Raw genomic sequence first — 23,626 nt, 5'->3', positions numbered from 1 at the left:
ATTCAAATACAATTTTTTATTTATTTATTGTTTTTATCTGAAACATTCCAAGTACTTGATGGTTGGGAACACTGGGCTATTGATACTTTGCAGCTAGTTTCATCAATATTCTATGGAGGTGTGAAGCAAATTTATTTATTGCACATATATATTATATTATTGTTATATATTATTATATCCATGTATATAACATGACAATAGGAAAAAAAAAAAAGTAGGTGCCAGAAGAGGCAAAAACCCAAAAGGGCTTATTTTAAAGCCTCCACCTTTTGAATCCATTAACAATTGAACATTATTACAGCTTGGATTAAATTCATTTGATTCAAACATGGATTAAAATACAATGAAACATCAACAACTGAATGATTATCAAACATAATCATGAAATATCAAAGATTTCCTCACCCTCTTCTTAAACAACGCCTCTGATCTGCCGTCACTAACCAGATGTGAAAACTGGCTCTACAATTTACAGCCTCTGTATCGTAAACTAACTTTCAACTCTGCTCTGTCTGAGGCTCTGTTGTACTTTAATCAGAATTTTTTTCAACACAGTCTGACCAGAAAGAGTTGACTTAGTTGGAACTACAGCAGTTAAGATCATCTGTGCTCTTAAACAAGTCTGTCACACATAAAATTACAGCAAAAATCTAGATAGCATTACCTAACTGTTTTTTTCAGTTTGTCACCCTCACCGTTTTTGTTGAAAATCATGCAACTGAACAGGACTATGAACACACATTGTTTAAATTGTTGTTATTTTTTGTTAGCTATTTTTTGTATTTTGACATTCTGCTTATATGTCCATTGTGTCTCCATGGTAACTGCTGAACACTCCACCATAAGCATACATGCAGAACACCCCTGTGATGCCACTGCAACGCAACAATGGGTTTCATACAAATTTGTTAATGTATGTAGAAAGCAAGTCACCCTAAACTGAACTATTAAAAACAAGCAGAATTTTGTGTTTCCCATTAATAGACGAGACTATGGTGCTCCCCCGTAGTCTAAAAACAATCTGGACTATACATAAATCACACTTTCTTGAATACGGTTTCATTATAAACAGTTAAAAGTAGCTATTCTCAACTAAAAGGACTGCTTTAAGATAAAATTTAAAAATAAATGTCATTTATTCTGCACAAATCATAAACAAAATAAAATAAAATTATTCAAATCTTGTGCTGCTACAGTTTACCCGAGAATCAATGAGAAACACTGCAGTGAGTAAGTAAAAGCTATGTAAAATAGTATGTTAAAGGTACCTACTTAGTAGATACTCAGATATTACTAGTCAGTGAGCAGACCTGTTCAATGTGACACCATTTAGCAGACTGTGTCACTGTTTGCCCCTCGATCCTTTCCAACCTTTTCCATTTGGGAGCTGAGACCTGCCTCTCGGGAATCCCACACGGCTGTCCTTTAGTAGTGGCTTGTGTTACCCCTGCGCACATACACACACAATCCCCCATCCCTGTCCACTTCCCTGTCTCCCTCCCTCCTTCTCTCTCCTCCTCCTCCTCCTCCTCCTCCCTCACCCTCTCCTCTCGCTCTCCGCTCCTCTCCCAAAGCCGTGCTGCCTACAGTGCGCATCATTCCGCCGCCATGGAAATTAAATGAAAGGTGGCTTAACACGGGCTAAACACAGGCATGCTTTGAAGGATGCGACGGGCAAAGGGTGGGGGGAAAACTACCGGACTGCCAGATTCCCTTTTACCATCGGGCTGTGGATTTCCAAGGCACGGATACAGCAAGCACTCAACCATGCCCAAGCTGAGACAACAGGACTAAATCTCTCCACAAGACTTGGGGGAGGATTTTTTTATTTATTTTTTTTAGCCCCTGATAATAATTTTATCAGACAATGCTGCTGCGATGAATTGTGCAAATTGGTAGCGTTTGATTACAGCACATATGGATGTTTTCAGCTTCGTTAAGATGCCAAAGCTGCCTGGGTGAGTCTAAGAAATATTGCTGTCTTATATATATTAGTGTGTTTCATATACGCACGCTGAGAGTCTTTTTACCCTTAGGAAATACATGTAGGGTGTGTTAAAACTGCTGAGTTACTGTGACAACTTGTGCAGTCATGTATGATGCTATATGAATGCGAGTGGGGGTGGATGCAGCCAAGGCACTTATTCAAAGTTGACTCATTCCCTCTGAATTGTGTTGTAGTTCCACCAAATATTCCACTCTGGTCTTCAAATGATAATGACGCTTCCCTTAAAATCAATTGGCGATGTTGAGGAATAACTCATAAGCTGGTAGTGTGATATGAACATCTGATTTGAAATATCGACCCATCCTGGAGTAATTTATGTTGACGTGAGACGAGTCCACATACCATTTGCGCATAATGTAAAGATGTATGCAGCCAACGGTATCAAACATAAAATAGATAGGATTCCTCTGTCATCTTTTAGCATGATAATAATAATTGCAATGGACTGGTTTGCAAATATATGATGACGTGAGTGCTTTGCCAAGGCACATAACTCAACTCGTGCCCTCTTGGATCTGCTAGATTGGTTTGATGTGCCCCGGCGGACAGTAATCCTCCAGGGATTTGGGTTAAATGAGGAATTATTAAATCAGATGCTGTAAGTGTCAGATATAGTTCTTTCATTTTTACCTGTGCGTCATCTTTGCCTGTGGCTTTATTTCATTCTTCTTCAGTGTTTTCACAGGAAAGAAAGGAGTCGATGGGTCAGTTTGTTTCATTGTTAGCATCCCTGAGTGTTGCTTTTATGTGAGGGCTCCCAGTGGAATACCAACATCACTGCATGCTGTCACTGTTAATAACACTACACAATGCTATCCGTGATTACAAGTTACCACTGCTCTGCTTCTGGGCTTTTCTGTGTCCCATTCTTCCCTCACAGCTGCCAACAGGAGCTCCAGTCTGCAGGATATTTCTAATCTGGATAGGACATTTCAGTGAACAAACTGTATGTAGTATATGTGAGAGGTGCACGCGGTTGGTTCCTCCTCCGCAGCTTTACGACGCCCCCAGATGTGTGGCCCACTGCTGCTGGAGACAAAGAGACTGTTCTGTTTGCCTGTCTATGAGCTGTATGGATCCAGCAATTCCTTTAGGTCCTTTATTATGCAAAATTGACTCTTGTCATCTTTAAGGCAATGTTGTTACCTCCTCAAAAACATACCTGGAGTTGTGTTTTGTTTCATTCACACATGTTTGAGTAACCCTGGTTTATTAGTCTGCCTACATCTTCAAAGCTCAAAATGCTCTGTTCCATCTTGTGAGGTCATGAAGAGGTAGTTTTCAAGTTTTACCGCTATTTCAGTGGAGACTGGCAAGTCCATGGCTGTGACAAATGATTCTAGTGAAGGTGTGGGGATTTTAAAAACACAGTGGAGAACTTCCTGTATGACCACATGACATCACAAAGTGGAACAGAGTGTTTTCATTTTGAGAGAAGAACTCATCTTAAATATGCAGAGTTTGTGTGTTAAATGTGTGAATGAAACAAACACATGTTTGTGATGAGGAAACAACATTATGACCTAGATCAGGAAGTAATATGGGCCATTTAAAGGTATTGTTCTGTGATAGTGGAAGAGATATCAACAGCTTTTAATGGAAAGCATAACTACATAGAATTGTTGTTCAGTGGTTACGGCTGGACGATGATGACAAAATCACACTGATATTAGCTTTAAAACTACTAATAATGTATTTTAAATAAGGTTCACGAACATGGACAATATAGGCAGTGTTATTTAAAGGGACAGTATGCAAGATGTGTCCACAGATATGATGAACTTTAAATCACATGACTGACAATAGTTGGACATGATGGCCAAGTTGTTTGTTATAGTTCAGTATTTTGGATTTCAAGATTATTATCCAATCAGAAAGCAGAATGAGTCTCTCTCATTTCGGTTGCCAGTTTCAATGCTGAAATCCAGTTGGTTTAAAAAACTCTGTCTGATCTGAATTGTCACTACCTAAACCCCAGTACCCACAGCCAATAATGAATCAGTGCTAGTGCAGCCTTTGCAGCTCAGGGAGTGGTTCTAAGCTTTCACATGAGGCTTAGCCACATTTTTACATCACCCATAGCGTGACGTTACACTCGTCACTGTGAACTTCCTATTTGGAAGGCGGTGGCTAGCACTTTCCAGATGGTGTATGGTTTTTACTGACATGGGGTTGGCTGGTAAAGCATAATGATGGTTTACTTCTATGCTGTATATGCAATGTATATTTCTGATCCACATGAAAAATTTCAAGTGCAAATTACAGAACAATTCCTCCTAGCGTTTATGTGGTCCTTTTATTATTAATTAGACAATCAGACAAAGAATTTCCCCTTGGGGATGATTAAGAGTAATGATGATTCTGATCAAGGCAATCTTTTATCTGTTTTGTTTCAATAGTTTTAAACCAGTGGGAGCTCAAGCCACAGAAATAACTACAAAGTATATAACCAAGGTAACATAAAGTGCACACACACACAGTCATAGTTTGGACCTTTGTTTAGCAACCACGACTGTTCTTAAAAGAGGAAACTGTGTTGTATTCAAGGCAACATTGATTTAGTCTACTTTTGTGCGCTGTTGTGCTTTGCCTAGGGGCCTTTGCTGCTAACAATATTTGTACCATAGTCACAGTATGCAGACACATTGATTAGCCTGAATATTCATCAGTACGCTGCCCACAAAAGAGATGCCATAGTTACATTAGTGTCCTGGACAGAGAGCGGGTTGGACCTGAGCCCAAACATGAGCTGAGAGTTTTTACTTTTATTCTTCAGAGATTTGAACTGGAAAGTGGTACAGTGCATTGTACAGCCTTGGAAAATCAATGGATGCAGGGTAAGTGCATTTTAAAAGCTTGGTTAATGTTTATTACTGGGACAGGGCTGCCAGAGTAATCACAACTGAATGAAAAACTTAACTTTGAAAGGCTGCGATTAGCAAATTGCAAAGCTACAATTATTTGGGTAATAAAACACCTTTAGAAAACAATAGAATGTATTCATCCTATATAATGTGTTAACTCTGTAGTTTGACATGAATTGCAACCTTAGCTGGAAAAGTAATTTTTCTATATTTTTGGGGGACATTTATACATGATTGTGTTAATAGTTGCTCATGTAACACCTGTTGTGGTCAGTATTAGGAAGTAACTAAATGCATGTACAGAAAATATTCTGATACAGCTACTTTTTCATTTGATGGTTTTCAGAATAAAGTTACTTTCCTAAATTTAAAATAATACATGGAGGTACTGAACTGCACAGTATTAGTGGGGAAAAAAGAAAACACAGCTCATGTGGAACGTGCAATTTCGTCTCTATTTAGACACAAATTTATGCATAACAAACAGCGCAACAAAACTGAAGCTGTTTGTAATTATGTCATACTATAATATGACTGCCAATCGGTGTAAAAGTGTTCAGAATACAGTTCTCTGACTGACCCATGTATCAGAACAAAATACATTTAAATTTGGGTATTCAGTATTTCATAACACAAGTACATTTTCAAAGTATTCTTCCCATCACCGGTTGTGGTTGGGAGCACACTTGATGTGTGCCCTGCTGCAGTCTGCATGCTAACACACACAGAGACACAGACACACACATAGATAGTGGAGTGTGTGTGTGTGGAGGGGAGCAGGTGAACAGGAGCTGCCAGTGTAACACATAGCACATGCCTCATGGTGGGTGGCTGTTTCCCAGATGCTGTTTTATTCTTACCCAAAGCAGATTAACAAAACCCAAACCACACCGTATCGAGGCAAGCAAGCGCACGCACGAGAGAGAGAGAGAGAGAACGAGCGCCGCTTAGGACAGTGCTGCTGTTGCCCGTAGCAACAATATCAGTGGTTCCAAAGACAAACGTCGGTATACAATATTCAGTTAGAGTAATGGGGAGAAATAGACACTGTTATCCTCAAGCATGTCCTCCTGGGTGGTATTTTTGCTGTAATGGCAATAGCAATAGAAGGTGATTTGTAGTCTCCTATACAAATGTGCTGTGGTGGAGATAAGACAGTTTTAGATGTTTACTCAAAAGCAGCAGTGTGTTCTTCTTGACGAGTGGAGGTGGTTCTGCTGCAGAGGGAGATGACACATAGTCTATGTAAATTAATTGAGGTTTTAAGGGGCCACCAAAGGAGCAAATTGTTTGTTTTAATTGATACACATGGTTACAATGGTTACTGCTATTAGGCATTTCAACATTTCTTTGAATGAATGTGGTTATGGAGAAGAGAAAGAATAAGTAACTGCCAGTTTTTTGTAAAAGTGAAAAGAAATGAGATTGAATAACTGACATTTCAAAACACATGAGCTGTTTGATGCCAGTGTCCCAGTGACCCAATGTTTGGAGCGACACAGGGGGTAAAGTGTCCTCACACAGAGGGCAGGGCACAGGAGCAGGGCTGTGGCTGTGGCAGAGGAGAGAGGCTGTTAATCACACAGGTTCCTCTGTGTCTGCTGCAGCCTTGCCTCCGGAGATGGTCATCTCATCTGCTCCCTCTCTGCGCCTCTCTCTCTCCAGATCTCATATCCAAACAGAATCACATTAGCACACTATCTGTGCATAAACACCTGGTTTAATACAAGAGCCTCTTCACTGCTGTGTGTCACCTCATTCTTGTAAAATGCACCCCTCACATATTCATTGATTAATAACTGCTATATTTAAACACAAGAAAACATTTTCTTTGGCTGCTGCAGCAGTGTCACATATCTTTGAGGAAGACAGTTTTTCATAAATACAGCTACGCTCCATTAGAGCCAGTACGGTAATGCTTAAAATCTGAGTAAAGATAAAACTAGAGCAAAGGTCCAAGTGAACATAGTGCAAGCAATAACATAATGCCATTCCTGCAGATAAAATACCCATTTGCATATGACATGATTGTAAATAGAATTGATTGTAATCCTCAATATGCCTAATGGCAGCCACGTGGCCACAGGCTGTGGTTTCACATAGCGTTCTGGATGCAGATTGTTGATGTAAATAATTCAGAGCTGGTGAGTGTCTGTGTTGGAATGTTCCTCTCAGCTGCAGCTTGTTCATAATGCATAGTTACTTCCCACATTAGCAGTTTGCTCAGCTTTCATAACAGTAACAGTCCAGTGCAGCTCACTGTACAGGTCTGCACTGTCCAGGGAAGAAAGCAAAAGTGAAGCACACAGATAAGGCAAGGATCACTTCAGTCATGCAACTTTTATTAAGGGCTGACAAGTGATCTGTACCTCGCACCTCATTTGCTCCAACTGAAAATAAAATGGTAGACTGGGATGACAAATATATATTTTTCAAATATATATTGTTACAAAGAAACAAAGTCCATAATTTTCCGCACTAAAAAGTGCAACGGTTTAAATACTGTTACTATTTAAATCATTGCACTTTGAATACATGTCAGTAACATTCTAACTCCAAAGAAATGCATGACACCAGTAATTTCAGTAAAATAAACAGCACTTTATAATCTATAAAATTACTTGAGGAGCTGAATTGTCCAGCCTTGTCCTCCCTCTGACTCTTGGCCAACCTGATCATGAATTGTACAGCATAGCTTGCCCACTTAGCGCTCAATTACTTAGTCCAATGTGACTGCATGGTCATTATTTATTAATGCAAACTAAGCAATATCAGTTTCACTGTCCACTAGTGGATGAACAGACCTGCTCCACTGTTGTGGGAGTTGTGAGAGCTGTGACTCAATAGGATAATGCCTCTGCCACTGGCAAACAATGGAAATCAAAGATCACTGCTATGAATGAGGCAAGAAGCTGTGGCCGGGAGACACGCACAAAATGGATGTTTTTTTTTTAGACTCAAAAGGCTCAGCTCCTGACCCTGTGAGTAGAGTGCGCTGGTATGTTGTATTCACACAGAGTTGTTGTGTTACGTATGATTTTTAAAGCTAACAGCACGAGCATGTGTAGGCTAATCGATGAAGTGAACATTGATCAAAGCTTGTTGGGCAGTTTCTTTTTTCCATCAGTCAAGCGGGAGTTTTCTAAATGTTTTTCGTACGTCAGAATCCTAAAAAATCCATAACTGTGTGGAAATACTAATACAGCATACAACAAGGCTCTGTATTGGTGATGGTGACATTACAATTGTTTCCATTTCTGAGTTCTAGTTACAACCAGACTAAAGTTCCACAGTCACCTTTTGTACAATCACTTAAACTGACTCATATTAGGCCTCAGCTTCACAACCTAAGAACAACCTAATAAACTTGTAATAGTCACTTTAGAACTATGGGATTATTAATATTTTTTTGAGAAGGTCAGCCAACTTTGACGCAAAATAAGTGAAGCAGTGCTCTATCCATTACTAATTCACAACTGTTAGATATTAGAACGGTTTTGAAGATTGATGAAAAATGCACTTCTTAATCTGGAGACCATATCTGTTTTACCATCAGTCAACAGGAATAGCTTATTTGTATAAATCAGTGCTCAATTTTAGTTTGTTAAAAGCGTGTGTATTGTTTTTTATTATTAGCTAGTATCTGCTTCTGGATATTTTCCAAAACGGCAATCGTAAAAGATAATACCCATTTCCTTGCGTTTTGGGTTCTGTGTTAGTAATGGTCATTCTATAACATTCTAAAATCAAGTTTGTTGGTTTGTTTATTAATAGGATCCCCATTACCACAGACAAGCTGCCACTATTTTTAACGGGATCCAAATAAGATAATTACCCAAAAATATACAAGCCAGCCATGTACAAGTTCATTAAAATAAATAAAATGGATAAGTATAAATTTCAAATAATAAAATCTTTCAGTACCTTCAATGACAACAGTATTCACAGTTTTTTTAAGTTTGTTGTACTCTCTTTTCTGAGCTCATACACCTAGTTCATGATGCAATCTTTCACAGAGACACGTGCACGGAAATGTAAAGACAAAGTGAACGCACAAGCTCCGATATACACTGCGACGCAATTTATTATCAGCGGTACAGTAACTGGGGAAACATTTAGAGGGAGAGAAAGAGAGGCTTTGAATAATGAATGTGAAGAGCCCTGTTACACAGCAGACAAGGCTTTGAAGTGACATAACTTACTGCCAATGCTTCCATAGCATCACCCAGAGCCCAGACACAAAGACTAAGATAAAGGCAAAATGAGACGAGTGGTGAACAAAGAAAGTGATGAGAAATTTTAACCAATTATAGATTTCTTTTTCTAACTGCACCCAAATAACCTGTGATACAGAGGAAACTTTTTGATACATGAACATTTCTCACAGTTAGATACAATATAGAATAAAGCTGGATTGTACTGAAAATGTATTTACATTAACCAATTATAGATTTTTTTCTAACTGTACCCAAATAACCTGTGACATAGAGGAAACTTTGTGATACATGAAAATTTGTCATATGTCATATCATGTAAGATACAATAAAGAATATAGTTTGATTATATCAAAAATTACATTATATAGGATTATTACTATGTTATGGAGGTGATAAAGGACTTTGGAGTTTTTGGGTTTTTTTAATGGGTGAGATTTTTTCCATTGTGGTACAGAAGTCTATACTTTCTTCCTAGTATTACTAGTATAGGTTTTGAACATGGGAGAAAGTGTTTTGAGATTCATATAACATTGAATAATAACCTTTTAGCATGCTTTGCATGTAAGTCTTATTTTAGGAGCAAATATTAATGCTAATTATTAATAGCAATGACTATACAACCAATTAATCAAACTACACATAATTAAAATCCTGCTTTTATTAAGTATGCAATCCACTGTCATCGCCAAACTAAACCAATTTCATGGCTCTCAAAGCTCCGGAGAGAGCCATGACAAGTCGGTCCGAGAGTGCAGCTTACGTAATTAATGTGATTTGTATTCCATGAGTGAACAGTGGCTACTGAACATTGTTTATCACGCTGGAATCAAACCCCCTCCATGATCACTGTGTGTTTTTATATCACTCTCGTTCACGTGCTGATGTTTGGACATGTCACACTGAGTAACTGCTGCTTTGAAGGGCACTTGTAAAAGTCTCAGCATTAAAGTTGTACAGCAATAACTAAACCAGTGGTACTTTTTGTGATTGTTGTGGGCCAGAATCTTATGCCATGCTTCGTTTTTAAAAAGTAATTTACCATTGTTAAATGTCACACAAAAAATGCACTTTGTATACCTGCTCAGAAGGATATGTTTGCAACACAGTATGAGTTTCCTTGAAAACACAAGGATAATTAGGTTTTTTTTGTTTATTTTCCTGGCCAGCTAAAATTATTTACTTGTTTTATGTATACTATGAAAATCTTCCAAATGAAATACATAGTAAGAGTCTGTGGATTTTAAAGGAGAATTTTAAGATTATATAACTGAATTTTCAAGAAAGATGTGTTTTTCCATTCAGAACCCTTCTGAAAGGGAAAGCCAATATAGTTCATGTTTGGATCTGAGTCCACATCATCTATAATTTTAGTCATTACACACACAGCAATGAAGCAGGGTCTAAGATGAGTAGGCTGAAGCAAAAAAAAAATCAATATAGTGAATAAACCATATATTCTCTTAATGGATGTTTCCACAACGGATATTATCAAAAAAATAAAAAAAAAAAAAATTGGTAATGTTTCCCCTGTTTTTTTTACTCTAACACATGAGCAATCAAGGACCCCATCTCATGTTATTGTACAAGCAAATAGGCAAGCTGCTAAATATTGTGCTTTTTGTCTCCACAGCCACAGGACAAAGTCGTCCGGCTGGCCGCCCCCTTCAGGGACGTGGAGTGCTTCGCAGGGACCCCCAAATGGGTGGGACATGGGCACCAATAGAGAGGGCCGTGACTGCTACATCAAGTAAGTGCCCTGTGTTTAAGAAGAGAGGCTTGTCAGGGGCAGAAGGGGCACAGAGCTCTGTTAGACCCAGATGTTTTAGACTTCACTTCTAACCCGTGATTATTCCAGCCACGTCACAGCCTCCACACTGTCTCCATCTGTGCATTCAGAATACTGATTCTGCCGCTGCGCACTCCCTGCCCACAGAGACAAGAGAGGGAGCTGTCTTCTCTCTTCTCTCTGGCTCTATCTTGCTCTCACACTCCCGCACACCCACATTACTACTCATGCAGTGCTCCAAATGCACAACAAGGGGCTCGGAGAGTGAGGCTCTGCGCACCATGAAGATTTCACCTGTTCGGGGCCGCCTTCTCCTCTTTGGGAGTTTAACTGATCCTCACTGACGGACACTTTCACAGCAGGTACAGGGAATATCAACTGGTTGTGTGTGCGGCTGGATGCGAAGTTTGGACGTAGTGTAGTGTGTTGCATCTTTTTAATTGTCACACTTGAGATATAGCTGTTACACTGACACCTCTATCTATTTTAGTAGTTGTCTATTTGTCATAATTGCGTGGTTTTCTGCTGAAGGTGTCACACATGGGTTAGAGCACGAGAGCGTGATGTCAGAGCAGTTACATAAGAAGTAAGGAGCGGGGAAAGTGCTGGCAGAGGAGCGTGTCTGCTGGAGGAGAGGGCTGCGTCGACACACTGGTTTGCTAAATTTGAGGGAGACTCATGAATAATCCACTGTCTGTTTGTGTGACTGTCAGTGCTCGGGCTCTGGGATGCTGCAAGCGAAATTGTTTTAAATGTAACACATGTTTAGACAGCGTGACAGGGACACATGAATAAACCAGTATGTCTTTAATATTTACAGTGTGACAGTGCGTAATATATGATGTAATAGAATCATCTTATAGTGTGGGTATGCATCCATCTGCTGCTTGAGGAGAAACTACTGTCCAAGCCTTTAACTTATGCCTATAAATCTTTGTATCTTTGTGTGTCGTTTGTCATTGCATTCATCTGATTGGCTTCATCACAACATTTACAAATGAACTGACAGAGATTGATTACCACCTAGGCGGTCTGGCAGATCCACAGCTGGTTCTCGCTCTGCCATCCCTGTGAGAGAAAAAACCCCAAAACAAAACGATTCTAATTGTGTAATTTAAGAAGGTTAACATCCAGGAAAAAGCAAATATGACCACAGAGTTTGGCTGAATTGTCTGTGGCTCTTTAGGAGTCAAAGTAACAGGATAATACTGCAGCTAACAAGATTTTCTGTCTGCCCGTCAAAAATGCGCATTAAGATTTGTACACTTTATCTGTTCCTATGTACTCACCAGTGTGTCTTTTGTGATTGCTGCATAGATTGTTGTGGAGCTACACTAGTGGCTAATGAGTATGATTAGGCACCATTTGATACATGGCTGTCCGCACAATGGGAATGTGGCCATGTTTAGCAGGTGGCTGAGGGGAGAGGAGACTGTATTCTTCCTGAATGCACAGGTCCATATGGCCGTGATTTGTACCCAAGCTGTTGGAGATGCAAAACACAAATCCAGGATCAAACCACAGGAATTAGCCTGAAGGCCCTAGAGGTTTGGAGATTTGTGGAGGTGACTGACTTCACTTAGCATGGTTAGCTTAAAGGTCTTATATTATGCAAAATTGACTCTTGTGAGCACATATCAAACATATCTAGAGTTGTGTTTTGATTTATTCACCCATGTACGAGTAATCCTTCATTATTAGTCTGTCTACATCTCCAAAGCTCAAAATGTTCTGTTTCACCTTATGATGTCATGTTCAAGTTAACAGCTTTTAACAGCAGTTAACATTTTACCTTTTGTTTAGAAGAGAGTTTAAAAACACAGTGGAGCACTTCCTATATTACCACATGACATCACAAGGTGGCGCAGAGTGTTTTCTGTTTGAGAGAACAACCTAAACATGCAGGGTTTGAGCCATTTAATTTGAATTTCATTGCTGATGAACAAAACGTGTCTCAAAAATTTCTGTAGCGCCATGGGCCACTTGACCTCATGTGCTAATAGTGTAGTGCCTACATCTTCAGCTAAAGTACAGTCATCTTTTTAAAAATAAGCTTTGAAACATGGTAGCAGCAGACCCTTGAAGAGCTCAGGTGAACATATAGTCAGCTCTTTCAGCAATGCCACAATGTAAAAATCGTTAAGAGAAAGCTAGATGGAGATTTCTACTCCAATGTGGTTCACAATAGTCTAGGTCCATCAAGTTTATGTTTGGCCTGCAGCAATTCAGTCTCACTTTCTGTTCATCATGACACTACGCTCAAAATGTTATGCTATTTTCTGACACCGTAGCATTTGGTACCTAACACCACAGTCGAGAATATTGTACTATATATGAAGAGTCCAATTGCAGAAACGGATATCTCCTTTTTGAAAAGCTCCTACAAATATATATTTTTCTTTTTGTTACCATCTACAGATAATAACAATAATGTATAGTGGATTTTATCAAGGAGGAAAGGAATAATATTTAGATGACCTTAAAGTATACTTGGCTTTTTAAAATATATAAAGAGTGCAAGCCGCACATATCTGTTTTTGCAAATTAACTCTTCATAGGTACATAAATCAAATTGATTATGTGCAATAATGTGTATGAATGAAGACAAAATAGGTATTAGACTTGATGATCACACATCACAATAAATATAATAACAAAGAGCAAAAATATAAATGTAATAATACATTCAAAATAAGTAGCAAAAATAAAGACAATTGTGTAAGTACAAGTAAAAATAAAAATAGAAATAGAAATACAGTAAATATATAGTAAATAAATCTGGAGTAAATGTGAACAAACCAAAATGAAGTAATGCTGAAAAGACCATAACAACGATATGAATCCAGGAGACCCTGAAATTTTACAGTGTGTCTACATGCGTCACTGTCTGAGAATCGTCATCACAGAACCTGCAGTACTTGTGAACAACTTGAACAATAATCTTTAAAACAAATCTCCCAAAATTATGGCTTTGAGACAAAATGATGATACATTTTCTAAATGATTTTCCTTGATAATGGCAGCTCTATTCAAATGGTATGAGATATTTCAAAAGAATGGTTTATTTGGACACATTACAACAAAGTAGAGGTTTGAATGTTTATAGTGCAGGTTTAGACCTACTCAGTGAAACAGGTTGTTTTCCTGAAATTGCCTTCAAACTCCACACTTATAACCACCAACATGTTATTCTGGCTGTTAAATAAGAGCTTTTATTATAGCTGTGTCAATAGCTGGAGCCATTATTGAATCTTTTCCAAGCTATCGGTTGACAGTTATCTTTGAACATCTTGATTCTTTGGCTGTTTTTGTCAAAGCGCTGGGATTGTGACTGACAGATCGCACTGTGTCTTTGTGCTATGAAAGATTAATTGTTAGTATTTGCGCACAAATAGTACATGCTTGGAGAGTATCTGTCAAATTACACACTGTCTGCCCACGGCTTGAATTAACCCAACAGCACTGGCGCCATACGGAGCTGTCGATGCCTTTGCAGCCGGAGAGGAATAAGTGAAAGACGCTGAGGAGGGGGAGCAGCGAAGGACTGACTATGTGAGAACAACACGAGATATGCGCATTTTTTATCCGCACAAGGCACGGGAGAGTAATTCAATTGCAAGGATGAGGGAAAATGCACTGTCAGGGTAAATTGCAAGGGTAAGTAAAGGGTCAAATAGGGTTCAGTTTCAGACTGCAGGTTTCTGTGTGCAGCCAAATAGTGATGGCAGCAATCCCGGTGTTCATATCCAGGACTTAAAGAGGTAAAAGAGGTCTGACACTGTTGGTGCTGCACAGCTTATCATTAAATAATTAAGCAAATATTACATTCAATTACAATTACAGATTTTTTTCATCATGGTTCAGTGATGAGAAAATAGCCAAAACTGAAGTATTACTACAAGCAGAACACACACAATCCATTACTCCTATAACCAGCTGTAATAGTTCCTCTTCCCCTAATGATGAACTGGTAATTTTTGTAACAATAGTTGGACCTTCACCTGTGTTCAGTTTTGTGTTTTTTCACTGATCAAACCATTAACTTATTTCTTTCAGCCACGTGTCCCAGAGCAGCTCCCTGGAGGAGGTGCGTTTGGAGGGGGACAAGTTTGTGGCACCTGCGCCCCGTAAGGTGGAGATGCGACGGGACCCAGTGCTTGGCTTTGGCTTCGTAGCAGGCAGCGAGAAACCTGTGGTGGTGCGTTCAGTCACACCAGGTAAAGTGCCCCAGCTGTTTTCAACACTTTAATGTTCAACAGTGGCTTATTTCGTCCATGGCCAGTGCCCTCTCACTCCCCCGAGGAGTTTAAATCCTTCTAAAATGAGCTCAGGAAAGAGGAGGGAAGCCTATCTAGTGTTCAGCTTACGTAGATGATTCATTGATTTTAACTGTGCTCGATGAGTAAGCATTCATTAGTGCTGTGAGCCACAACACTAGAGATGGATAATCGAGTAACATGATTTAGCTGTAGTGTGTAGACCTAAACTCTTTTATTGGTGTGATGTCAGGTGGTCCGTCAGAAGGAAAGCTGTTTCCAGGGGACGAGATCATCATGATCAACGATGAGCCAGTCAGCTCAGCACCCAGGGAGAAGGTCATCGACCTCGTCAGGTATGACAGTATTCAACAGGGCCAAATAGAGCCTTCAGAAAGTAATTTTATGAGAGCTTTCAAGAGTATTACATTTGCAGTAGTATGTTCTATTTATAGTATAGTTCAATAGTCCATAGTCCAGGCTATTTGTCTGTAATTGTCTGTCACTTTCATAACTTTGTATAATTCACATTTTCTCATGAATATAGCAGTCATAGACATGGAGCATGCTTCAGTTACACTTGAGCAACATTGTTATTCAATTAACTCAATATCATACTATAGATAAACTCTCCAACAGTTTAGATTGCAATTAGCATTTCATATCGTTATTTTAATTCTTCTGTAGAAGCTGCAAGGAATCCATAATGCTGACCGTGGTCCAGCCGTATCCAGTAAGCCCCTTTTGCATTGTTATGGATTGTTTGAGTATGTTTGGATCTGATTACTTTGTTGACTATGCAAAGACAACTCATTAATCACACCATATGCTAATGTTGGCAGTGCTATAGTGAGGACATTTCTGAGAGTAAAAGCTTGGCTAACACCAAAACAGGGGAGATCTCAGTACTGTTTCCAAGTGTGTTAGATCCTCAGCAGACCCCACATGAACTTTCCGACTCAACATTCACAGGAGAACCAGATGGTGGTGTGCAGTGCCAGAAGCATATATTTGGCTTTTGTTTACAGTCTACATAAAAGTCAGAACAAATACAGTTACGCTTGAATTCCTTCCAAAAATAGGCAGCACCATCAGCAGAGCTAAGACATAGAAAACAATATGTTTCTAGTTGGTTTTATAAAATTATTACATTTTAAAAATACAGACCTAGTCATTCTCTAGATTTAAATATATATGAAGCTCAGTAGTGCTTGTGGTATAAAAAGGACCTGTCATGTTTAAAGAGAGGAACATGACGCCCTTGAAAAGGGATCCATGAATATTTTATAAATGAAGTGATCTTCTTTACTTTTCTCTTCTCTCCCAAAGTCCCCTAAATCAGCGTTCATCAGTGCAGCCAAGAAGGCCAAGTTAAAGTCTAATCCAGTCAAAGTGCGCTTCGCAGAAGAGGTTATCATCAATGGACAGATCCCGGTAAGACTTCTATTTAATTTTCTCTGCATAAAAGTTCTCCCCACAGACCTAAATGGACAACCTAGCTTCCATACTCTCAAAGATGAAATGTTCTATTTGATCTGGCTGGGGCTAGATAGACATTATTATTGTATGTCCTACATGTTTTAAATTATGTTTGTGTTATGTAATATTGTTTCTCTGACTGTATAGGAAACTGTGAAGGACAACTCTCTTCTTTTTATGCCAAATGTTCTGAAGGTGTATCTGGAGAATGGGCAAACCAAATCTTTTAAATTTGACACCAACACATCCATTAAGGTAGGTATTATTAGTATTGATATAATAATGACCTGAAGATTTATAGTATAATATACAAACAACATCTTATAAATTGTATTGTGTTCTCCTCATCTTCATGTGTCTGAAATTGTCCATTATTATCTCTTCTGAAAGGATGTCATCTTGACCCTGCAAGAAAAACTCTCCATAAAAAGCATTGAGCACTTCTCTCTTATGCTGGAGCAAAGAGCAGAAGGATCAGCAAGTAAACTCATGCTCCTTCACGAGCAGGAGATGTTAACTCAGGTAAGGACAAACCTACCTTCTGTCGCCATAGTAATACGTGTTATACAAAAGCCAACGTGATTATAGGCTCAAACCGTTACATACTGAAGCATTACTGAAAGCACTCGCCAAGTCACAACAGGTTTCAGGGGTAAAACACAATATAAGGAGTGACTTATGAAACAGGCTCATGGCAGATGGGGACATTGACTGATGGCTTTCTATTTATCTCATTTATGTGCTCAAGGTGACGCAGAGGCCAGGGTCACACAAAATGAAGTGCTTTTTCCGCATCACGTTCGTCCCAAAGGACCCTGTAGAGCTGCTAAGACGAGATGCTGTGGCGTTTGAGTACCTCTATGTGCAGGTTAGTATCTAGAGAGAAAGGCAATGGTGTGTGAGTGATAATGGACTACAGTCTATGGGTGTTTGTTATGGTTGCTGCTTCTAAGTAAAGTGCAGTGTAACCTATCTGTGTCTGTCTCCTCTAGAGCTGTAATGACGTGGTATTGGAGAGATTTGGGTCAGAGCTGAAATACGACACTGCCCTTCGTCTGGCTGCACTGCAAATGTACATTCTAACCATCAACACCAAGCAGTCCCAAAAAGTTTCTCTCAAGTACATTGAGTAAGTGGACTAGGTTTTATGTTTAGCTAAACCAGTGAACAACCCTTTTAGGAAACTAGTCTGTTTACGTTACATCAGTGTAAAGTATTTCTGCCATGACTGAAGATTCACCAGTGCTGCCCTTAATGACTAATTTGAGCACTGTCACTTAATCAATGCCCCACCCCTGGTCAAACTATATTGATTATATCCTTTGAGTTACAACTTCAATTATGACATGAGTGAGTAAGGGACATCCTCTAATGTTTATGAATGATGTCTCCATAGGAAGGAGTGGGGTTTGGGATTGTTTCTGCCTCCTGCTGTGCTTTCAAGCATGAAAGAGAAAAACATCAAAAAAGCTCTCACTCACATTCTCAAAACCAACCAGAACTTGGTGCCTCCTGGTAAAAAGGTACCACTCCTCCTTTTATTTAGTCATTGTTTCAATTTATGCCTTATTATTCTATGATGTTGCACACTAGAATAATTGGTGTTAGTAAGTTTTATATTAGTTTTTCCTCAAAACCTTATACTAACATCACTAAATGTGTCATTAAGAGACACATTAGGTTGTCTTTGCTTTTATCTCTGATTGACATGGTTCTGCAATATATATTTACTCCACACTACCACCTAGTGGAAGATCATTTTTTAAGTTTCATTTCTGCAGAATAAATTTCTATTGCCTATTCTGTTCACTCTGTATAACACTGAACACTTATTCTGAACACTACATTCTACTACTTCTCAAATATATTGTTACTTGTTGAATGTTAAATCACATTACTGTTTTTGTTCCCAGTGCTAAAGACATAAAACATTTTGTGTTACATTTCATTGTTTTCTCATTTTTATTTCAGCTGACTGCTTTGCAAGCAAAGGTTCATTATCTCAAATATCTCAGTGACTTAAGACTGTATGGTGGTCGGGTTTTTAAATCGACGCTTGTCGTAAGTATTATCATATCATAAATATATTTAATCAATAATGCCTTATACATTTAAAACAATTATTTACTTGATATTTACAGCAAGGTGAAAAGCACACAGAGGTGACTTTACTAGTGGGACCCAAGTATGGAATTAGTCATGTGATTAACACCAAGACAAATCTGGTAGCACTGTTGGCAGATTTCAGCCATGTCAATCGAATCGAGATGTACACAGAGGACGAGAAAAGAGTCCGAGTGGAGCTACACGTCTTGGATGTAAAGGTCAGTATGTTAAATATTTCACAGAAGTGTGGATTGTATGAGTAAAATCAGTTCATTTTGTAGGAACGTCAGTCATTACCACCTCATTCTACACCCCATTTATTTCGTACTTTTGTGATTTGCTTATCTGTGTGTTTCACAGCCCATCACTCTCTTAATGGAGTCTGTGGACGCAATGAATCTGGCCTGCTTGACTGCTGGCTACTACAGATTACTGGTGGACTCTCGACGTTCCATCTTCAACGTGGCCAAAAACACAGACACAATGGATAAAAGTATGTCTGCAAATTTTATTTGGCTTATGTATAAATCTAGCAGATACAGACATTGACATTTTTTCACTTTGCAGATAATGCTGCAAGGCTAAAGCAGAACTTCCAGTCTATAGAATGTACCTACAGCACACCTCATAAAGGATGTGAAGACAGAAACAGCCAGAGGTACAGCCAAGAATTCTCAGAGCAGGACTGTGAATACCTCAACCACGCTCGGTGTGAAGGCCAGCCAGTCTACGTCACTGAGATCCACCAGACTCAGCACACAATGCACACAGTGGAAAGAGCAGAGTGCTGCCGAATACCCTGCACCCAAACTTACCTCAATGTCCCAAGGTCCAAATCCCAAGAGACCTCCAGGAATGCAAAAGTTTCATTCATTTTTGGTGACCCACCCTTGGACAGTGTGAATCCTCAAAATCTGGGTTATCAGAGACTTATGGAGGACAACCCAGAGATCCTAGACAATCATAGCCACATGTACAGGCGGCTTGAGGAGGACTATAAGTTGATGGATGCCATAGAAGACGGAGACGGATATCAATATGCCACAAAAATCTTTGGTCAAAGTGAGTGCATTGAGGAGCCACTGTTACATGATATTTGCTACGCCGAGACCACGGACGACGCCGAGGATGAGGACGACATCAGCTGTGAGGAAGACTTAGTGATGAGTGACATAGACAAACCCATGCTGCTCTCACTCTCAGGGTCCAGCGACGACATCATCGACCTGACCTCCCTCCCTCCCCCACCAGAGGGCAACAACGAGGAGGACAATGACATACTGCTTCATTCACTTAACATGGCCATCGCAGCCCCTCCCCCGGGCTTCAGGGACAGCTCCGATGAAGAGGAGCACCCAGGCCCCGGGAGAGGAGCGCCGAGCAGCGATATCCCAGTGTCCCTCATAGACTCAGTGCCCACACATGGAGCAGGGCCAGAGGGAGCACCGCTGGACCATGCTGTGGTGTCTACTTTGCAGGCCCTAGAAGCCCTCGCTGCGTCTGAAGAACAGAGTCCTGCCCAGTCCGAGAACAGCACAGGTTCTACTTACACTATTGTCACATTCATCCATTAACAGCCATTCAGATCCATTCATTGTTTATTTTTGTTTTGTTTTTTTCAATAAAGCCCTTTTCATCAGTTTCTATTTGTGTCTTTGTCTTGTTTTCCTTTTTTGCATATCCAGTTTTTCTTGTCACTGTATATTTTTGTTAAAATTTGTGTTTGCATTTTTTTTTGTCATTGGTTGTATTGTTTTCTTGTGCTAGATATTCAGACATTTTTATTTACAATGTGTCATGTTTCACTGAATTTAGAACAGTACTTGTCAAATTAGGCATGTATTCATCATAAACATTTGTACACTCATTTTCATTCATCCATCCACTTCATCATCCAATTGTTACTTGGTTCTAAATTTGACATTGTTAACTTGCTGCCTGTCTCTTTGTGGCATACAGGTGTTGAAATATCACGAGCCTTTAGCCCAGAGTCGTCCGATTCCGGTAATGAAACAAACTCTTCTGAAATGACGGAGAGCTCAGAGCAGGCGTCCGCTCACAGGCACCCGGAGAGCCACCTGAGGTTCCACACAGCGCAAGCAGAAGGATACCATGTTGCCCATGACGACCAGACTGAGGCCCCATCCGCCGGTGACTGTGGAGCAGGAGCCAGGCCAGAGACAGAGGAGGACAAATCTGCTAATGTTGCCTCATCACAGATTTTCCATTCAGATGGCGGTGAGATGGAGCCAGAGACTATGGAGATTAAATCCGTAAGTGAATACTTTACTAAGATGCATATGGGGCCAGTGATGAGCAGGCAGAGAGGTAAACAGTGGGAGTCAGAGCCAAGAGACACCTGTGAATCCCCTGAAGGTTCTTCCCATCCACCAACCCAGGACTCCCCAAGAGAAGATACCCCACATTTAGTCGGCAAGTATCAGGCTTTCACTGTGAGAGACTCGTATTATGTGAACCAGCTCGACCTGGGGCGAACCCACTTAAAAGACAAGCACCAAAAATGGCAACGCGCACCTGGAAACAAAACAGCAGAAAATCCATCTCCAGATTGTGGAAATGACTCACAAACTTCCAGCACCTCCAGAGTGACAATAAAAGGAGATAAACAAGACTTGATCGAACGAAATCAGCAATTAAATATCCACTCGCCATCAAAAGGGCCAGTCCCCAGTGAAAGTCCCACCTCACAAGAGAATGAGAAAACGTCTTCAGAGCAGGAGGTGGCCCGGTTGCATGATTTCTATGTGAATAAGCGCATGTCTTCTTTACAAAGTGAGGGCATCCATTCACTCCAGAGTTCGCAGTGTTCTTCTATAGATGCCGGTTGTAGCACAGGGAGTAGCAGCTGTGTCACTCCCATGGACTCACCTCTTTGCACAACAGAAAACGTGCACATCATGTCAGAGACTGCGGTGAAGGCTGTGGGCTACGGAGCAGGTGAAGAGAAGAGTTACCCAGGCCCGTTTAAGGCAGGGCATCCCATGGACCCCACACTGCTGAGGAGGATCCATGCAGCTACAAGCGCTGAGCCAGGATTTTCTATTACAAGGGATGGAACTCACAGAATGGCCAAGATAAAAGAAACCACAGGTAAAGCCTAACAGAACAGTATATATAGTATATATGCCATGTTATGTGTTTGATATATAGAATTATTTTTTTAAACAAATAAAATGTGACCAGTGACATAAATATGAACATAAATATATGAACATTAATGAAACACAAAAACACACATACAAACAAAACGTTTCAACTGCTCTGCCATTACTCCATAAACATTATTAATGATAAAAAATAATGAAATAAGATACAGACTAATACAAATTACACACTTATGAATGTCTGAGTGAATGGTTGAATGCATGAATATGAGCTTTGTATCAGGAAGATGCTTAACAGTTCTCTGTGTTCTCCTACTACCCCTAGTGTAGCTTGCACACAGCTGAAGAAGGTTGAAGTGGAGTCATCTTTAGCTCTCTGTACTGAGACCACCACCACCACAGCCATGTCACCATCATCATTAACAAGTAGCACAGAGCACATGGGGCTCACAGCGGGCAGCCCGGAGCCCGACCCGCACGCCACGGCCTTCCCCCCGAGCGGATCATGTACATGTGCCCACAAAGCTGGAGGCCTCCGGAGGTCACACAAGGTCCGCCTACTCAGGAGGAGCTGGAGCAGTACAGTGCCAGGCGCCAAGAGCTTCGAAGCACTGTTTGAGAAGACCAAAGCTACACTGACAGGAAGGAGTGGTGGTCAGTCTGAAGACCCGCTGAAGTCCGGCAGGACATTACCCAAGAGCTGTTCCCAGGGCTCAGTCTCTTTGAATTCTTCAGGTAGCAGGCTTTTGAGAGGAGCTTCATCTCTGCTGCCACAGATGGACATGAGCACACTGAGGTGCCATGGACCACTTAGTCACTGCTTTTTGTGGAGAAAGGAGCACAGTCAAGATGAAGAAGACCCGACGATTGGGCAGGAAGACACAAATGCTGTTCTGAATGACATGAGCCTCAAAGCAAGGTTGGCCTGTGTAAATGCAATGAAGGGAAAAACATACAGTCTTCACACAGGGTTTGCACTGGCACGGAAGGATGCCTTAGATATGATTGCTTTGCTACGTGCCAGTGTAGGCCACTCAGGTGAACGAGCAGAGGGCCCAGGGGCGAGTGAGGCGGACACAGAGACGCTCTCCCAGCTGCTCCTAATGCAGGTCAAAGTGCTGAGCAGCGCCTGCAGTCGGATGGTCGATGAGTACGGAAGCCCGGAGGAGCTGCTACTCACCCTGACCCACAGCTTCCATACCCTGTGCTGTGTGGCTCAGGCCTGTATGTCTCTGGCGGACAGTTTGAGCAGTGAGACCAGCCGTGCTCAGTTGGTGGTCCAAGTGGACGAGGTGGTCATGAACTACGTGAGTCTGCTGAAAGCTGCAGAGGCGGCTTCAGGACGATCCCCGAGTGACCAAAGTGTGGACGCATTGACACACCACTCTGCCACCATGTCCGCTGTTATCAACGCACTAACGCACTCACTGACCACACAACTCGACAAATAAAAACTGTAACCTAAGTATTGATTTTAAAGCCATACATAAGAGACATATAAGAGAACTAATGTGCTGACTGCTGTGAAAAAAAGATTGCCTTGTGTATACAGTATTTTAATATATAAAGTAAAAAGAAATTATATCAATTATTAAAGTTTTAAATAAGCTCTATTAACTTGCCACCCAGACACATATGACCCTCGCCTCTGAAATATATCACCATAATAAATTATTGATTATTTATACATTCAGTATTAATGTAGATTATTTAGATTACTAGAACCTTGTTTATAATTTGTAAGATATTATGTTGGGAACAAACCAAACACTTTATTAGCTACTG

At 40.3% G+C, this 23,626-nt stretch overlaps 1 protein-coding gene across 1 annotated transcript; it reads left to right on the top strand.

Annotated features, from left to right (window-relative positions):
- Positions 1 to 1,917: 1,917 nt before the first annotated feature.
- On the top strand, positions 1,918 to 23,292 carry frmpd4 (FERM and PDZ domain containing 4). The gene is made up of 17 exons (XM_020939126.2): positions 1,918 to 1,958; positions 10,720 to 10,836; positions 14,932 to 15,092; positions 15,385 to 15,487; positions 15,819 to 15,864; positions 16,461 to 16,565; positions 16,758 to 16,865; positions 17,001 to 17,132; positions 17,359 to 17,478; positions 17,603 to 17,739; positions 18,007 to 18,133; positions 18,582 to 18,671; positions 18,752 to 18,934; positions 19,077 to 19,209; positions 19,284 to 20,255; positions 20,676 to 21,827; positions 22,172 to 23,292. The coding sequence occupies exons 1-17, from the start codon at positions 1,918 to 1,920 to the stop codon at positions 23,290 to 23,292; spliced, it is 4,848 nt and encodes a 1,615-aa protein (XP_020794785.2).
- Positions 23,293 to 23,626: the final 334 nt, after the last annotated feature.

This window comes from Boleophthalmus pectinirostris, unplaced genomic scaffold, assembly GCF_026225935.1.
Source record: "Boleophthalmus pectinirostris isolate CB_2022bp ecotype Guang Dong unplaced genomic scaffold, ASM2622593v1 HiC_scaffold_1, whole genome shotgun sequence".
Classification (NCBI taxonomy): Eukaryota; Metazoa; Chordata; class Actinopteri; order Gobiiformes; family Gobiidae; genus Boleophthalmus; species Boleophthalmus pectinirostris.
The sequence above is the reverse complement of the archived record's forward strand: the minus strand, read 5'-3'. Positions and strand labels throughout refer to the sequence as shown.

What these genes read in the sequence shown, in the direction of transcription:
- frmpd4 (XM_020939126.2), top strand. Translation starts at nt 1,918, where the DNA reads ATGGATGTTTTCAGCTTCGTTAAGATGCCAAAGCTGCCTGG. An exon ending in AGCAGGAGATGTTAACTCAG is followed by an intron (nt 17,133 to 17,358) that starts GTAAGGACAAAC and finishes TATGTGCTCAAG; the next exon opens with GTGACGCAGAGGCCAGGGTC. An exon ending in GTTTCTCTCAAGTACATTGA is followed by an intron (nt 17,740 to 18,006) that starts GTAAGTGGACTA and finishes ATGTCTCCATAG; the next exon opens with GAAGGAGTGGGGTTTGGGAT.